The sequence below is a fragment of the Paramacrobiotus metropolitanus genome, unplaced genomic scaffold, assembly GCF_019649055.1.
Source record: "Paramacrobiotus metropolitanus isolate TYO unplaced genomic scaffold, Prichtersi_v1.0 Parri_scaffold0000114, whole genome shotgun sequence".
Lineage (NCBI taxonomy): Eukaryota > Metazoa > Tardigrada > Eutardigrada > Parachela > Macrobiotidae > Paramacrobiotus > Paramacrobiotus metropolitanus.
Genome location: NW_026570334.1, coordinates 267,460 through 284,930, shown reverse-complemented (window position 1 = coordinate 284,930; position 17,471 = coordinate 267,460). Strand labels below are relative to the sequence as shown.

General features: G+C 45.9%; 3 protein-coding genes across 4 annotated transcripts; all 3 read right to left on the bottom strand.

Moving 5' to 3' along the window:
- Positions 1 to 4,977: 4,977 nt before the first annotated feature.
- On the bottom strand, positions 4,978 to 7,936 carry LOC129598086 (trichohyalin-like). Its single transcript, XM_055495835.1, has 2 exons — positions 7,802 to 7,936; positions 4,978 to 7,711 (listed from the first exon to the last, which is right to left on the bottom strand). Exons 1-2 carry the CDS (start codon positions 7,845 to 7,847, stop codon positions 5,277 to 5,279), a joined length of 2,481 nt encoding a protein of 826 aa, XP_055351810.1. The 5' UTR covers positions 7,848 to 7,936; the 3' UTR covers positions 4,978 to 5,276.
- Positions 7,937 to 10,134: 2,198 nt separating this feature from the next.
- Positions 10,135 to 12,390, bottom strand: LOC129598098 (uncharacterized). 2 transcript variants are annotated; one of them, XM_055495850.1, is made up of 2 exons: positions 12,116 to 12,390; positions 10,135 to 11,314 (listed from the first exon to the last, which is right to left on the bottom strand). In XM_055495850.1, exons 1-2 carry the CDS (start codon positions 12,131 to 12,133, stop codon positions 10,511 to 10,513), a joined length of 822 nt encoding a protein of 273 aa, XP_055351825.1. In that variant the 5' UTR covers positions 12,134 to 12,390; the 3' UTR covers positions 10,135 to 10,510. The 2 variants fall into 2 exon arrangements, with proteins under 2 accessions (XP_055351825.1, XP_055351826.1); XM_055495851.1 differs by lacking the exon at positions 12,116 to 12,390 and adding an exon at positions 11,881 to 12,083.
- A 915-nt stretch (positions 12,391 to 13,305) lies between these two features.
- On the bottom strand, positions 13,306 to 15,230 carry LOC129598111 (uncharacterized). The gene is made up of 2 exons (XM_055495864.1): positions 14,385 to 15,230; positions 13,306 to 14,136 (listed from the first exon to the last, which is right to left on the bottom strand). Exons 1-2 carry the CDS (start codon positions 15,042 to 15,044, stop codon positions 13,306 to 13,308), a joined length of 1,491 nt encoding a protein of 496 aa, XP_055351839.1. The 5' UTR covers positions 15,045 to 15,230.
- Between the last annotated feature and the right edge of the window lie 2,241 nt (positions 15,231 to 17,471).

Sequence of the window (17,471 nt, the reverse complement as noted above, 5' to 3'; positions counted from 1 at the left end):
TGATCTGTTTTACTTAAACTTTGAACCATTCTTATTCGGTGAAAACATAATAAAAGAGGGAAGGGAACAATGAACAAAAGAAAGGGGGTAAACATGACCTAGAAACTAGATCCGGGTCTTGTCACCGCTCTCAGTCTGGGTTTAGAGCTGCCAGACTAGCAGTCCTGTCTCGGTCTCTGTGTTGGCTTCAGAGGCGAAGTCAGATAGACTGCTATTCTAGCGGTCCTGTCTCGGTCTCTGTCTCGGCTTAAGAGGCGGAGGCAGCCAGACTAGCGGTCCTGTTTCGGTTTAAGAGGCGGAGGCAGCCAGACTAGCGGTCCTGTCTCGGCCTCAGTCTCGGCTTAAGAGCAAGCAGCCAGACTAGCGGTCCTGTCTCGGTCTCTGTCTGGGTTTAGAGCTGCCAGACTAGCGGTCCTGTCTCGGTCTCTGTCTCGGCTTAAGAGGCGGAGGCAGCCAGACTAGCGGTCCTGTCTCGGTCCCAGTCTTGGCTTAAGAGGCGGAGCCAGCCAATGAGAGAAGGGGGCGTGTCTGACCAATCAGAGAATGATGCCAGGATTGGTGACTTACTACTGACGGTTTATTCTACCTCAAGTGACTTGATTCTAGTGGCGTTTTCTTGTAATTTAAATAAAGTATCACTTTAATTAATGCGGAATTTTTAGCTTCGTCTGCTACATTGTATCCTTCACATGTATTAACGAAGGTTGTTGTGCGCGCTGGTAGCTCCTGAAATCGCAGTACTGTACATAAATCTCAATGTACAACTGTACAAGCGTTTTGGAAATAAATTTTCGCCATATTTTTGTGATGTGTTACTGCAACGCATCTATGTATTCCTTAGCAACGTAACGTGAGATACCTCCAATAAATCGATGGAATTCCACGAAAGTGCTGTTCAACGAACAAGGGTGACTGGTGAACCGAATAGCCGAACGCGGTGGCTTCCCAATGACCGTGAAGGCCATCCAGCACTTGACCCGTGCAACGGACAGTAATGATTGGTGACTTAAGCACTGTTAGTTTTCTTGCGCTATCGTTAATGCAGTTCAATTTTAAGATCACCCACGAACGTTTTTATTTGTCTATGTACTTGTTGAACATTCACCCGGGAAGAGTTATAGCTGATGAGCTGGAATAAAGGTATCTTGTCTAAATCCGAGCTAACGAAGCGCGTCGTGCGAACACACGAACCGTAACTCCTTTTATATTTCTTTTTTTTCTCCTTTCTTTTATATTTTTACAAGTTCGTTGTTAATAAAAATTATGATGGTAAATTACAGATCGATCAGTCACAGATGTCAGTGAATGCAAACCATTGTCAATTCCACTACTGATAATACGAGTACTTTGCTCGTGACGGTGTTTGATGTTTCATGAGTGTAATCCTTCCATTTTCCTCATCCGGCATGGTACCACGATATCACCCAACAGACACCCACACTTGGTAAACTCTATATTAGTAATCAACGTACAGATCAGGTGGAGGAAAAATAAGCACGTGATATATTCACAACAGCAAAACTTTATTTAAACTATCACCCATTGTAGGCTGTAGAGACTGTTCAATTACTTACTTAACCTCAAAGGTTTCAACAAAGAAAATGCAAAAGTAAAACTTCATTTGTGTGGTGTTTAGTGCGAGTAGACGTACGTACAAGTGCAGCGATGTGTGTTCTCCTGGATGTGGATATGTCCGTTGTCCATTGTGCCGTATGAACCATGTGGTAATCGAAGTACCAGATTTGCTACGTTACGTCTATTTAGTTAGTTGTTTGCTGTCCCGAGCGGAGATAATAAACGATTATGCCGTTCGTCACATATATGACAGTTTGCTTATAAAGAGTAATCTATCCGAAGACAAGGCTCTTAGGGTTTAACTGCATAAGAATGTCGTCCAGAAATTTCGTGCATGACGGTAACAGAACCATAGCCGGCAGAAATTTTCTCATAAAATGTAAAAAACTGAGAACAAGGCGGAGTTTACACGTAACGTTTACACCAAACACACTGCGACGTCTACACCAAACATTAAAATGTTTGGAAAATTGAGAATGGAGTTTTTCTTATGGATATTGTTGGTCTGGTCGTCTTAATTGCGGAGCGAAGCTTGTTGATATAACTGGCGCTTGTGGATAATAAATGGATAATAATTAATAATGGGCATCTCCCGTTTTTGTACATGAATTTTTCTTTGAATATTATTGTACTAATCTTTCAGATTGGCGGATTGGACATTTGTGGAGACTCATCGCTTCGACGTCGTATGCACCGAGTCCACAATAAAGCAAGACCAGACCACAAATCCCTGACGCTCAGACAGAAGAATATCGGATCCAGTATCGCCTGCAGCGAATACAGCACTCGCGCAACCTCAGAAAATATGGGCATCTCGGTTGGTGGAATATAGTTAGCGAGAACATAGAAAATCAACGAAGGAATCCAGCATACCAGAACACCAACAGTGAACAGGGTCAGGACAATGAACGGCCGCGACGCGGTGTTTTTCACATGATCATCTCTTGTATTAGACGGCGTCCACGACGGCGGTAGATTGTCGTTTCTTCTCCCGCGCAAGAGGGCCGCAACTTTTCTTCGCTGCACAGTCTTCCACAGGAGCACCGGGTAGCAGGTGGGAATGAAGAGTTTTGGTAGAACGAAGATCACCACGGTAGTAAAAGTGGCCCACACCGTCTGTTTGGCAGGGTTGATCCAGCAGCCGTACTCCGTGGGGAGACGGTAGTACAGCGCATCCAGGATGATGCCGGGCAACAGCGGAATATGCACATACACCACCGCGCCTAAGCAGAACGTCACCGCCAAACGGATAGTGTGGTGGCTGCGATAGGATACCGGTCCGAACAGGGCCCATGCGCGACTGAGACTAACCAGCAGGTGCAGGTGCACGGTAATGGCCGCTACAACGTAGTTGCTGTAAATGCGGATCGTACAGGCCGCGTCGCCCAGTGTCCAGTTGTGGCCGGTGAAACCCCAGTTCATTATGCTCAGAGTGCCGTGGATGATGGCGTAGGCGACATTGCTCAATGCTAGCGCCACGATGTACATATTGAAGGGTGTCCTTAATTTCTCTTTACCCACAATCAGCACGATAACGCCGCTATTGGCTAACAACGCTGCAATGGGGGAAATAATGAGCCAAAGCTCTATGGGCAGTTGATGGTCTGCCTTCGCAGATGAATTGGAAATGACGTGAGACATAGTGAAAGAATCATTCAGCATCGCGGGCATTTTGAACCTGCGTTCTTCCGGCTTGAACAGAATCACTGACGAGTATGCAGGAAAATCAGTAACCTTCTTATCCAGAAGCAACACCACAAAATGGTCAACACTCGATGCTGATGTAAGAACGTCCATGTAACTGCACTTAACAAATCTTCCTGGAAATTACTGTCCGATGCCTGAACGAAATTGGGGATTACGTTAGTGGAAATAATGACGTTCGGTCCGTTATGCCTTTTCCGTTTCATTGATAAAAATACGACAAAATCAGAGCAATTATCAGCAGTATCGTAACGTAACCGAAACATGGCTGCATTCCCTAACAGTCCGAGTACAACTGATTTAGTGTATCCTCTTTCCCAAAGTTCAGCATCGCTTCCACACAATTCCAGATTACTCGTATATATTTCAGAAATACTCAGTACTGCAAATACTCTTAAATAAGACCGGAAATTACAGTAAAATGCAGTAGATGTACTGATTGTATTCTAAGTATACTTGCAAGTCATGAGAAAAGGCCAGTTGGTATCGCCTTTCACGTTGAGCATTGCACCGGTACAGGTACAAAAGCAAATTAATTTCCGAAAATAATGGAAATGCGCTAGCTTTAGCTTGTGCGGTATTAATTTCTCCATGCGAGTAACGCGATAATAATGCACGTGCATGTGGATGCAGAAGCGAAATAATTCCAGGTGTAGCGAACAAACCTAAAGGAAAGTGTTAAACGGGCTTGTCAGAAATCACACAAGCACACTTCATTAATTTTGTCGTATTTGTGCCATGGACAAAACTTACGCTCTCAGCGCATTTTTCAACAGCGATGTTTCCTTTTCCATTTATTTGAAAAATCAACGGCGCTGTTCTCCAACAGATTTTTTTAACGACAACTGGTTTCTATTTGGGTTCTTAAAATACGTATAATTATTTTGTGTGCGGGACCAGGTGAATTCGATGGTGATTCCATTTTTCTGGTACCCCATCATGATGTGAACTTATCCCACTTTGCACAAGAAGCAACTGCATCCAAAACAGTCTTGGGCATTTTTAATAAACGCCACTGAAACATACAAGAAGCTTTCAAAATTTAATAAGAAGTTTATATACAGCCGTACATGTAATACGAGCTGATGCTGGCGTAACTAATAACAGGAAGTCGGTATACGTCCTGCTGCAGTCACGCGGCTGGTGTATGGCGTTGCAATCGAGGCGTAGTGTACTCTAAAGCTGTTTGCACCGTCCCTAGAAAACTGTACAGATACAGCTAATAACGTGCATAAGTAACTTTTTTTCAAAACTTATACAAGCAAATGCCTATTTACCATTAAACTCGATAAATGCATTGTTAGTTACTACCGGGTGGCTGACCAAAATGGCAGTCTCCTGTTTTCGTTTGTTTCTCGCAGACCCTCTGTCGCACCGTAAACTGTTTAGACTTTTTCGATAGAGAATTTTATTAGCTACAAAAGTTTAAAGAATTTTTTGAAAAAATGAAGCCGTCTTCGGTTGCACTGATGCCAAATAAAATTGTTTGCCAATTTTTCGTGTCTCAGCTCGCAAAACATAAAATCTTGTACCATTTCTTCCCTTACGAACCTTTTGAACATTTTCAATAGTGTCATTTAGCAAAATAAATTTTATTTTATTTTTATAAAAATAAATTTTATTTAAAACAAAACGTTTTAGTCGATGTTGGATGATGAGAAATGAGGCCGCGGCATAGCTCAAAAGAAAGTCTGCAAACAACTTTGACATTTATTTCACTTTATACATTTAATGTTTTATTTAACTTCAGCAGGTTATATTCCCGACTTTTGCGGAACAACCTGGAAAAAAAGTACATAACGTACTCATACAAGGCGCTGCTACTGAAATACATAAATAATTTAAATTACATGAATAATCTCGCAAAGAACCAATACGCTTTGATTAGCTGCCAATTTACAAATCACTTCCCGCAATAATAATTTAACAGTGTTAGAGTACCTGTGCAGCATTATATCGCCGCACATTTAAATACAGATTCAAAAAAGCCGGTAGATCTAACGGCGATACGAGGAATCGCGTCGGGGTGGCGCCTGCTCCACCGCCGGCTGCCCGGCCTGGTCCACCCGTTCCATGGAATCCGCCGTGTGGAAGGTCACCTGAAAGTTATTGGCCAGGACCTCGGCATCGGGCGCCAGACCGGCCGCTTTCCGCTTATGATCCATCTCCACCATGCGCTCAATACGGTCGCGGGGAATGCGCTCCTCATGCGGTTGGCGGAAGTCCATCTCCGCGTAATTCTGTCCGCTCTTAATAATCTCGTCCTCCTCCGCTTTACGGTGCATCCCCTCGGGATTGAGGATCTCCAACGGGACCGTCGCGTTCTGGCGGGAGTTACTCACCGCGCCGCCTTCGTAGGCTTGGTCACGTGATCCTTGGGGCGGTGGCTGGTCCTTCGCGGGTTCGCCGGTCTGCACGCCCTGGCTGGTCACGCCCCGGCTCGGCGACGGTTCGCGGACTTTGACGGTCTTCTCTTCACGCCGACTAATATCACCCGCATCGTCGCGGCGCTCGTTCCGCTCGACACGGCGTTCTTCCCGCACATCACCGCGATCGTCGGTGATCTTTTCCCGGGTCTCGGTGTTGCGTTCACGCGCTTTATCGCCACTGGCATTCGGTCGACGTGAAGCGCCACTGTCCCGTGTTTCCACGGTTCTATCTTCGCGAACGCTTTCCGTATCAGCCGGTTCCCGGGGATCCTTTTCTTCCTTGATTTCGGTGGTGCGCTTCTGGACACTGCCGCCATCGGTATCCCTTTCTTTGGTAACTTTTTCCCCGCGAACCTTTTCCCCGTCGGGGGTCTCCACTTTCTCCTCGGTTGTCACTTCCATCGCTTTTTGACTCTCTAATTGCGTCTGTTTGATTTTTTCCTGGCGTTCCGGAAAACCTTCCTCGGCTTCCTTCTTCCGCTCTTTCTCGGCTTTGCGTTCGGAGCGGTCCAAATGCAGGGCGTGCTTCAGCTTATGAACCAGTCCGCCTTTCTTATGTTCGTCCTCATCGTCGGGGAACATTGCGGCGTGTTCAGCGATGACCTTATCCTTATCGACGGCGGCGCCATCTTCAGCCGCTCGTTTGGCTGCGGCTGCCGCCATCTCTTCTTGCTCGTTATATTCGGGCATCTTTACATCGGTGCGTTCGTGCATTTCGCCTTGAGACTCGCCACCGATGTCCACGCGCTTATCTCCGCCTTCCGTCTGCTTATTGGGCGGTCGACTAACCACGTCTTCCTCGACGTGACCCTGACGGCGGTCACGCTCCGCGTTGCCTTCTGATTCCCGCCGGGAACTGTCACGATCGCGTACCACTTCCTTCTTAGTTTCCGTTCGACGTTCACCGTCGTCCTTCGTGGTCTCCTCGCGGTGGACTTCCTTGCCCTCGTCGTCAGTCTTTTCACTGATACGGCAATCTTCCTGGGCGTCCATGTGGACAGCCTCGCCATGCGCATAAGCTTCCGACATCTTATAGCCTTTTCGGGGGTTCTCGGTGTTCTTCTCGACATGGTGCTCTTCACGGCGCTCTCCATCGTCCGACACCCGTTTCTCCTTAACCTCCCGGCGCTGACCGTCGTCTTTGAATTTCTCCTCCCGGACCTCTCGGCGTTCGCCGCTGTCGGTGTCTTTGACCTTTTCCCGGACCTCCCGGCGTTCGCCTTCGCCGGTGTTCCTGACCTTTTCCTCCCGGACATCCTGGCGGCGGGGCTCGACGTCCCGATCCCGGGTGGCCACTTCCTCCCGTACCTCCCTTTCTCGAGGTGCACCTTCAACAGTGACGTGCTCGTCTCGAGCCACTCGGCGTTCCCGGGGCGCCTCATCCCGTTCCTGGACGTCCCTACGCCGCGACTCCTCGGGATTCCGGGGATCCGGACCCTGCCAGGAATCCCCCATCACCTCCTGTTTGGCGCGTTGCACCTCCCCATCACTTCCACGGACCTCCACGGTCTTCTCCGCGTGACGCGGTTCCTCATCGCGGTGGTGGTGATGATGATGACGGTGATGGTGGTGCTCATGATGGCGACGCTCCCGTTCCGCCTCCTCTCCCCGTTGCCCCTCCACCCGACGGCGCTCCTGTTCCTCCACCTCGGGATACATCCCGGGGTAGTTCTTCATTAGATGATCGGCGGATGGGGCGGGTGCCGGCACTACCGCCGCCTTGACGTACTCATCGGGTTGTGCTGCACCCTTGGCGCCCGCCTCCCGTTGGCGATCGCCCATCTCCCGTTGGGACGGCGGGACACCGGCGCCGGTCTGTCTTCCCGTTGCTTCATCATACGCCGGGTTATCCTGGGGATTGTCCTCCTTCATGTACTTCTCCGCGCCCAGATGAATTCCCGCATCCGTCCGCTCGCCCGATTGGGCCTCGGCGCGCACCTCACCCTGGCGCTCAGCTTTCGGTTCGTGTGTTGACATGATTGTATAATCCAGGTAGTAAAATCCTTCGATCAACAAGCAAACAAATTGTAATTTTTTTATCGTTCAGTGATTAAATGAATGCCATGTTAGGGAGGCACGGTTTATATACTCACCGTATGTTGTGGCAGTGTTAACAGAATATTCTGTGAGAAGATTCATCACATTTCAGAATGTAAACATGCTGTTTCGGCTAAATACGAACACGGAATATGCGCTGTGCTGTATTGATTATGTTATTATCGGTCGAGCGGGAAATACCCATATTACGGCAATATATGAACGAGTGCCGGTTAGCAATATTGTTTATATTGGCTGACAGCTGCAAGACAATTTCCACGCTTTCGCCGAAAGTGTCATACACGCTCGTACACTTCAACCGGCAGGTATCCAACTGTCGATACAGAGACATACGTGATGATATCATTCTGTACAATAATAATCTATGTATTGCTACAGATTTATTTACCTGCAATTTTTTATGCGGTGCACTGGTTGTTGTTGTCGTGTTCATTTTGTTATCGTGCCGAGTATTATACTGTAGCGCGCTGTTTTAGCTGCAAAATTGTTAACTGTGTGAAGTGTGTAAAAAAATAAACTCACTGAATTACTGTACTTAAAATTTTGCTCGGGATCAGTCACAATATCGCCTGGCCATTAGAATTAATGCGGTCAGGGAATTATGCAACCGTATAATCGTTTACCTATACATGTACATTCCAGCTAGCTGATGTGTCGTGACTCGCCAGTTTAAGAATTTGTGCATAAAATAACGAGAGAATTATCTGAGTTCGGCGAATTAAATTATACTTTGTGGCACTTCATGTGACGATGCAATGCGCATTGCGCAGTCATGTAGCAGCCTTTTTTTAAAACGTTTACCTAATTTTCAGTTGTTTTGCTTGATAATTATCGGTCTTCAAGTGGCGATGCAGAAGCAGCTTTATCAGTTACACGACTTTCATCCATTATGTTCTTCCTGTTTTTAATTTCTTTTTTATTTCGTCGCTTAATTATCATCAGAATTTAAAGCGACAGATGCACAAACGGAAAACATAGCGCTATAATAGATATTGTTATAAGAATGACTAAGCTATATATTTCGCAGATCATGAATTAGATTTTACGCAAGCCAAAACTTTTATCACAATACATCTGCAACGTACGAGCGCAAATTTATACAACAAATATTACATCTGTAAATTTCTGGCAATGATGTGGAAAAAACATCTAGTAACACGATTCACTGGTGATGGACTTTGGTGTGTTTTTCCTGCTCCACGGCCGCAATACAGCGCTCCACTGCCGGAAAACTGGAGGGGAACTCCACGGTCGGCAGATCCTTGGCGCTGATGGCCGTGTCCACGATGGTCTTGTGCATATCCGGTTCGTTGAGCGTCTTAACCTGCTGCGACGTCTTGACTGTCTGGCCCGGGATGAGTTGTTCGTCGGTCAGCGCGGAGACGGGTGCGGTATGCACCCAGGAGAGATCTTTCTGGCAGTGATGCGACATGCTGGCAATAATTTAATGTGCAGTCAACAACACTGTGATGCTAATTTCAGGTAAATTCATTAGCTCTGTGACAGGTGATGTAGCAAGAACGGAATGTGGTGTTTTTAAAGCGGTAGTGGATATTACCATTCTAAGCCGGATAGCTAATGCGAATGTCCGCGGGGTGTGCAGCAGTATTATCCGGTATAAACATTTGCGCAATAATAATAGTAAGTAGTTCGTAAAAAATTAATACCCGAGTATACGAGTACTTGTAGCATTTATGTACCGCTGACGCTGCAGCGTGATGCTTATAAAGGAATTTACCACTGCCGGTTTACATCGCCGGATGTTATTGCTGGGACGGTTAGGTTAATACAAGATGAGGTGCGCTACTAAGCGGTAAACAGCTGTTCGTAAAAATCATATTTGTACTGCAGTGCTAAAGTCATGTACGAGTTGCCGATTATTTTATTATTCCCCAGAAGTTGAATAAATATTAGAGGTTTAGTACTTTATAATGGCCATCGTTCTGAACTCCAGTATCGGGCTCAGTGTGCACTAACTTTTAGCACATTTTAAATTGCTCTCCAGTTGCAAGTAGGCACATAAAGAGCACAGCACCTGACACTTACAATTTGAATTAACTGTGTGTTAACTGCGTTTGATTTTGTTTTACTGACACTGGGATCGATACAGTCGCTGCTTAGCTGAAATCGGAACTTTTTGTTTTAACACTTTTTCCGGCAAAGCCTTGCGCAGCAAAACTAAACGCAATCCCGTTCAAGCTGGAATAAATAAGTAGTGAAAAACAACAAGCTTACAGGCGGTACAGTGCTCGGTGATAATTAACAGCATTTTCATTTTGAATCATGCCGACTTACTGAATCTAGCACAATTTGAATCAGGACCACAACTTGTCTTATTTTCTTTATTCTTTTCTCTTCTTTGCCTATTTTCTTTCATAATACAGCTAAAAGTACAGTATATGTGTATACAGTTTTGCAATTTCTGCTACCAGAGTCAGAGAAAAAATAAGTAAATAAACAAGATACTCATACAAGTACTTGCAATTATTATTGCTTCTCGGAAGCAACATAACATGATCTGAAAGTGCAGCAGTCTATCTGCAGCTTCTGTACTCCCCGTAACAACAAATCTGAGCTGCAAGAAATATATTAAATAGATAATTACAGTAACATCGAACAACTAAACTTCGGCGCATTATACGAGTAGTACAAATCGAATACCAACAATTCTCCAACGTAAAGTACTGCAGTTTTGCCATTTCCCATTTCCAATTGTCAGAGATAAATACAGAGTTTGTAGTCTATCAGAACATGTACACTTGTGGCAATCGCGCATGAGGAAGGAGGGCCGCGAATTCCGCTTTACTGACCAGAAGATGGCCTTCCAAAAAGGCGTGAAGATTGTGGAGAAACCGAAAACGATCCGCGTCCACATCGACACTGCCCAGCGCTACGCTAATGCCGTGGCGCACGCCGGTCCATGAATAACCTATTGTAAACCGACAGTCTTTCCACGTCAGAGTCTGGACGACGGCCGCCGCATCCGCACAGGCGGTCGCCAACGCCATCATGTACGCCACATCCTGCACATACCAGTGGAATCTATGGAGGATGACCTTTATTTTCTGACGGCTCTGTTGTTCTTGGCGAACCCACTTGATGATCCGCAGACAATCTCCCAGGAACGGGTAGCCATCCGACTCCACTGCACTGGCAATGATGACCCATACCGTTGTGGCGGCGATTGTTTTCCACAGGCACATACCCACCTTGTACGCGGATCGCCGCCATTCACGATGTTCGGGACCCGCACAATCTTCATTGTAGCGGAAATCGGGGGACGAGAAGGTAACCCAAACCTCTTTGGTCATCTCGGCGACAATGTCCCATAGTGAGCAGACACGACGACACCGTGTGCGGTTAACACTGTCCAAATACTGGAAGGTATCCTGTACAAGTTTTACCGGCAGCCATGATATGGACTCTGGGGACTCCGGAGTAATCCGGCAGGTAATATTGTCGGGAGGCATCCAGGAGGTGCCGAGGAAATGCCAGCCAGAGCGTATACGTCGCTCCATTACTGTCTTGACGTCGTCAGTAAATTCATCCTGTAAACGGCATCCACATAGACACTCGTCATCGTCTATATGTAGCCAAATATAGTCAAATATGTAGCTATTGTTTGATTTAATTTACTAAGAAAGGGCACCGCTGTTGGCTGGCACTACAAGACCGGACCGAAGCGGGAGACCGAACTGAAATAACTATTTGCTGATATAGTCTTAAATCTTTTTAAAAATTACATTTTTAATTTTTGCATATTTGTTATCAAATTTTTTTCTTGTTACAAAAAACCTTCATTTTTCGATCCTTTTAGCGTCAAATTCTTCCCTGCTGTTCCCTGTGCCACAACCAACACTGGTCAGTATATTAAAAGAGACTTCGGCGCGAATTTTTGTATTATCTAAAAATCTAAAAGACGAAACCTGGCGGTCATACAGTGGTTATTTGTGATTATGCTCTACCGGTCCGTCTATGCATCTCATTAAGGGAAATGGCCCGGTACATAGCGTCAGGAATGGGATACATACACTAAAACTTTCGCTTTCGCGCTCTCCGAATCACTTTTCTGTAATACTTTATGTCATTAAGTAAAGCTAAATGATTTGTATACATTGTTCTGAAACCCGTTTGCGCGCGCAACATCCGGTTGCCGAGATTTCGAAATCCATTTTATAATCGGAAAAAAATGCTATGGATCTGATATTGGTTCACTTTCGACCTTATGACCATGTGCCTTTTACGACAAAGTTTCAAGGAGATCGGGTAATAAACCAGACTTTCGTACAAAACAATGCATTAAAACACCACGTTCACCACCCGACCGTACTGCATTAACCCATCCGTGCCTGGAATATCCACCGCATTCCAACGGTACAGACCACGTGGATGTACACTAAGCATATTCCTTGTTGGTTACATAAATATGTGTATAATAGTAAACGTGCAACCCATTCCCGTTGCTTAGCTCGACAGATTCAAGGGCATTTTCGTTTGCGATAATAAATCAGGATGCAGAACTTGCGGTAAACTGTTCCAGTCTGGCTTCGTTGTAACACAAAATCAACAGAACCCAGCGGAATAACTATGATGGTATTTATATATAATACTCCACGTGGACATAAACCGAAAATCAATCTGCTAGCGTGCCGCGTGCGTATGTTACTCTGTACAAGTTGAAAGCGGATGTACCGATTTCAAGACGTAGTTTCAATACTGCCGGCACAATTAAGCCGGTTTAGCAAGTAGATCCTACAGATACTTGCAGCTTGCACAGCATCGATACACATGCCGCTTGCAGTTTCCCTCGCAAGGCCCATTATTTATTGCTGTTGACCTATTTTCTGACTGTAAATTTGCTATACGTACTACTGCAGTATGTATTGTACAATGTAGTGTACATTTGTTGTGTTGAGGCTGTACAGCCGTACAGGGTGGCGGTAAGGAAACATGCCAGTATTACTGTATTGTAGAAAGTACATTGCGGTACTATTAATTTTCATTTAAAATAATATGCTGCTTCTCTGCATCCTAAAATTGTCCTTTTCCATTAGCAACTTTTTTGAAGTTTTTACTAGTACCCAAGCATTTCAAGCCCATGGGAAAAACACCACTTCGTCAGTTTTTATTTCGGAGCTGGTCGGGCGTAAGTATAATTGTAAAAATAAGCAGGAACCAATTTTCGTAACCAGGTGGTACATACCGCATATGTATAATAACAAATATCCACTTGTTTTTTGTTGCAACGCTTGAGTTTGGAAATTTTGACTGGTAATGCTATCACTGCTATGAGTGTGTTGTGCATAATCCCCTCTCATGTTCATTTCACTCATTTGAGAGTAATACCAGTATTACTGACAATGAGCAATGTTCGCCTTAACCATCTTAACCATCTTGAGGAATAAAATTACTTTAAAAAGCATCAAACACAGCTTTAAAGTTGCACATCGTCGCATCCGAATTACATTGTGATCAAGTAAAAGTTATGCAGCTGCAGTTACACGAGTCGCGGAGCCCGCTGTAAAAAAAAACTCTTTCACTACTCGTAGTAATACGGATACCCAGCAAATGGAAGGAGTGTCGCGAAATCCGTTTCCCTGACCGGGAGATGGCTTTTCAGAAAGGAATACAACTTGAGAAGAAATTCTGGACGATCGGCATCAACCTCAAGAGTGCCCGATGCAATGGGTGCGCCGCGGAGAAGCTGACCGGGAGCTTCATTACCCACGGTACACCTGCAGTCTGTCCACGTCAGTGACTGGACGACCGCCGCCGCATCCGCACCGGCCGAAGATAATGCACGCATGTGCAACATCACTTGCAGACGCCAGTGAAATCGATGCAGAATAAGCTTCACTTTCTGGCTGCTTTGCGATTGTTCTTGGCGAGCCAATTCGATTACACGCAGACAGTCTCCCAGAAATGGACAGTGGCTCCAGTGAATATCAGCCGCCTCCATGGCATTCGTAATAATCACCCATTTCGTTGTTGCCGTGACAGTTTTCCACAAGCACAAGCCAACCATGTACGCAGAACGCCGCCATTTTTCGTGCTGGGTACCGAGCGAATCTTTGTCGTAGCGCAAATCGGCGGTCGTGAAGGTCACCCACACTTCGTTGTTGTTGGCGCCGGTTGTGGCCATGGTATCCCACACCGCACAAACCCGACGACATTGTATGCGATTAATACTGTCCAAATACTGGAAAGTTTCTTGGAGAAGATTCGCCGGCAACCAAGCCAGCGAATCTGGCGACTGTCGATTAATGTGGTTGGAAATAATCGCGGCCGGAATCCAGTGGGTACCGCCAAATGTCCATCCCGTGGATATACGCAACTGCATTGCCCTCTTGACGTCAACGATAAGTTTACCCTGAAAAATGGAGATTTTAATCGTTTTTTCTAGTTTCATGCAACATCCCTAAAAGTCGTTTTCTTATGGAATAAATATTCTAAGAAATTTAAATAAGTGATAAATTAGTACCAATTTTGTCCATATTATGCTGTCTCTAAAAAGACACGATGTTATTCTTTCAGTTTGATCTGCTTGTAAAACTAATAAAATACTCGTATAAATGGTAAAAGCGTGGAAGCAGACAAGCAATTAAACAACGTTGTTACCATTTCCAGTATTCCAAGTAACTTTTGGTGGGCCGGTTGCAAGTACATCAGCTTTCCGGTACTGAAGCCCACGGGATAAATATGCGGATGGGAATCCGCAGCGTGTTCCATGCCCATCCTCTGCAGGCTCTCCTTCCACAAACTCAACAGCATTTGGGCATTGCCCGTGCCCCAAAAAGTGTCAGTAAATGAGGAAACGATGAAATCCCCCGGCTTTACCGATCTCCGCCTTGACACAACCCGCACGCAGTGCAAACCAACCAGTTTCTGGAACACGGTATCATCCAGGGTGATCTCCACAAACACATACTGCCGCCAAAAAACATCCTTGCGTGATAACCGCGCCGGATACCATTTCCACGGCTGTTCGGGGGACACGCGCGCGAGAATCTCAACGTCTGGGAGGGGAATGACTGGCACTGCGGTCGGCGACCGGTATAACCAGCTGTGATAATCTCCCGGGATGTACTCCCCCACGCGATAACAGTGAAAGGCCGCGTCAAAAGAAACCAGCTCCGTCCGTCGACCGGGACAGTCAAAGTCCACCACGAGACCTTCAAACACCACGTTCACCACACGGCCGTGCTGGAATAATCCATCTTGGCCTTGAATATCAACCGTATTCCAACGGTAGAGACCACGCGGATGCACACTGAGCATCCTTAATCACTGTGAACTATACGGTGATAATTATAACTAAAAAATTATCATGATTTCAGTGAAACACCGTAAATTATTCCCGATCTAAACTTAACAGATGTGAGTATGCAAAAGTCGCTAAAGTTAAATGAAAACTTGAACATTTTATGGTCTCTGTACTATACACTGTATACTGTATAGCATACGCCATACAGTACGCTTAAGTGCAGTAAAATTAATGTCAAGAGAATCCAACGAAACGATCAATATTACCCGTGCGATAGTAGGCTCAGTCAACTGGTATCAATGGGTTGCACAGTTGACTGAGCCTACTATCGCACCAGCACGATAGGAATCGGAGCAGCTTTTGCCGGCTGTTTTACACTTGGCTTTTTAAATCCGGGCATCCGCGTTTAGATCCTTACTGTTAGCGAGCAGAAAGACAGCAATCATAATACTCAAAAGGGTTGAGCAAGCCCGTATATTTGCAACGTGGAATTATATTGCAGCGCTTGTTAGTAGCAACCGAAGGCTTAGATTTTTGCGTCGAAACTATTGTCTATCTACAGATGTTTTTGTTATAGACGGTCTGCGGTTGTTATAAGCAGACCCTTTTTTCGTACATTTAGCCAACAAATTAATAGCCAACGTATTTATATAGATATAAATCACCTGGCTACAGAATATACCGTAAAACAAAGCAAAAGAATCTTGGAGATTGCGGGCAGAAAGGTCTCGTGCATGTACTGCGATTTGTGTCATGTACAGATGGTACAAATCTCAGTACATTGAACCACCCCCTCTTTGCGAAAATAATATGTGCTGACGTAAATTTCAAAGATTTCTGGTTCTTAAAAGTTGGGTACTCGCAAGGAAAAAAACACAGCCGTACTTTGTAATTGCTTTATACGGCTAGTTCTTTCGAAAACGGCTCGGTTTACTTGTACATAATCAGCAATGCATTAATCAGGTGGCCACCCTCCGTATCTCTCACTGAAATCACAGCAGCTATCCGCGCTTTCCCGAATGGATCAGCAGCAGGTCCAGACGGGATAAGACCGCAGTATTTGAAAGAACTGATTGCCTTGAAAAACCAAGAAGTCGCAAAGAAACTGCGTAATTCGTTGGCTGACGTTGCTAACATTATGCTGAGAGGGGACGTGCCCCCCGAAATCGCCAGTATTTTGTATGGAGCTAACTTGTATGCATTCAAAAAGAAAGACGGTGGTACACGCCCCATCGCCGTTGGCATGGCTCTTCGACGGCTGGTATCCCGCATCGTGTCCTTCCGATCACGTCACTTGAATAGCGCCTTGCAACCTATCCAACTGGGTTTTGCCACAAAAGGAGGCGTGGAAGCAGCGGTCCATGGTGCACGCTTTTTCATAGAAGACGCTGTTAAAGGAGACAAACCGCAGGCATTTCTCAAGTTGGACGTAAAAAATGCCTTTAATTCCCTCGACAGGAACAGAATCCTGGAAGCAACAGAAGAATATTTGCCAGAATACTCACTGTTCGTGCGGCAGTGCTACGGTGCACCGTCGGTTCTACTTCACGGTAGTTACCGGATTTCTTCTGAAGCGGGTATACAGCAAGGCGATCCCCTCGGCCCGCTACTGTACTGTCTAGCAACAATCGGTCCACATAAGAACCTGAAATCGAAGCTGAAAGAAAGTTTTCTTGACGATGACGCACTTGGCGGCGACCCAGATGACGTCTACGATGACTTGTGTCTACTAAAAGAACAGCTCGAAATCCGCGGCCTGGTTCTAAATATCGCAAAATGCGAACTGGTTATTTTGGGAGGAAGCGAAGATGAATGCCAGGCTGTTCGCAGTGCCTTCCTCGAGTCTTTTCCTGACCTCCAGTGCCCGCAGTTGGAAGAACTGCAGTACCTTGGCGCTCCACTCCACGATGCTGCCGTGGCGGGGACGCTAACAACTGCGACAGCTCGAATTGCGAAAATGATACAGCGACTGAAAGTGTTACCGGCTCATCACGCGCTTTATTTATTAAAGTGCAGCATGGGACCGGTAAGAATGACCTACCAGCTACGCACCGCTCGCTGTTATCTACAGAGAGGCCTGCTGACCAAATTCGACAGTATGATTCGTGAATGCCTTTGTGCAATCACCAACGTAAACCTCACCGACATGAACTGGACTCAGGCATCACTTCCGGTTGCAGAAGGTGGCCTCGGAATCCGGAGTCTTGAGAAGCTTGCCCTTCCGGCCTTTCTGGCCTCGGCTTACTCAGTGACCCGATTGGCATCCGATATTTCCGATTTCGACCCGGAGGTGTACTGCGGTGACGCCGAAGCCGAGTGGCAGCGTGTGACCGAAGTTAACCTTCCAGCTGTAGAAGCCCGAAAGTATCAGAAAGTGTGGGATGAACCAGTTATCCAGACCTCCGTGAAGACGCTAACCGAAATTGCCCAGTCTGATATTT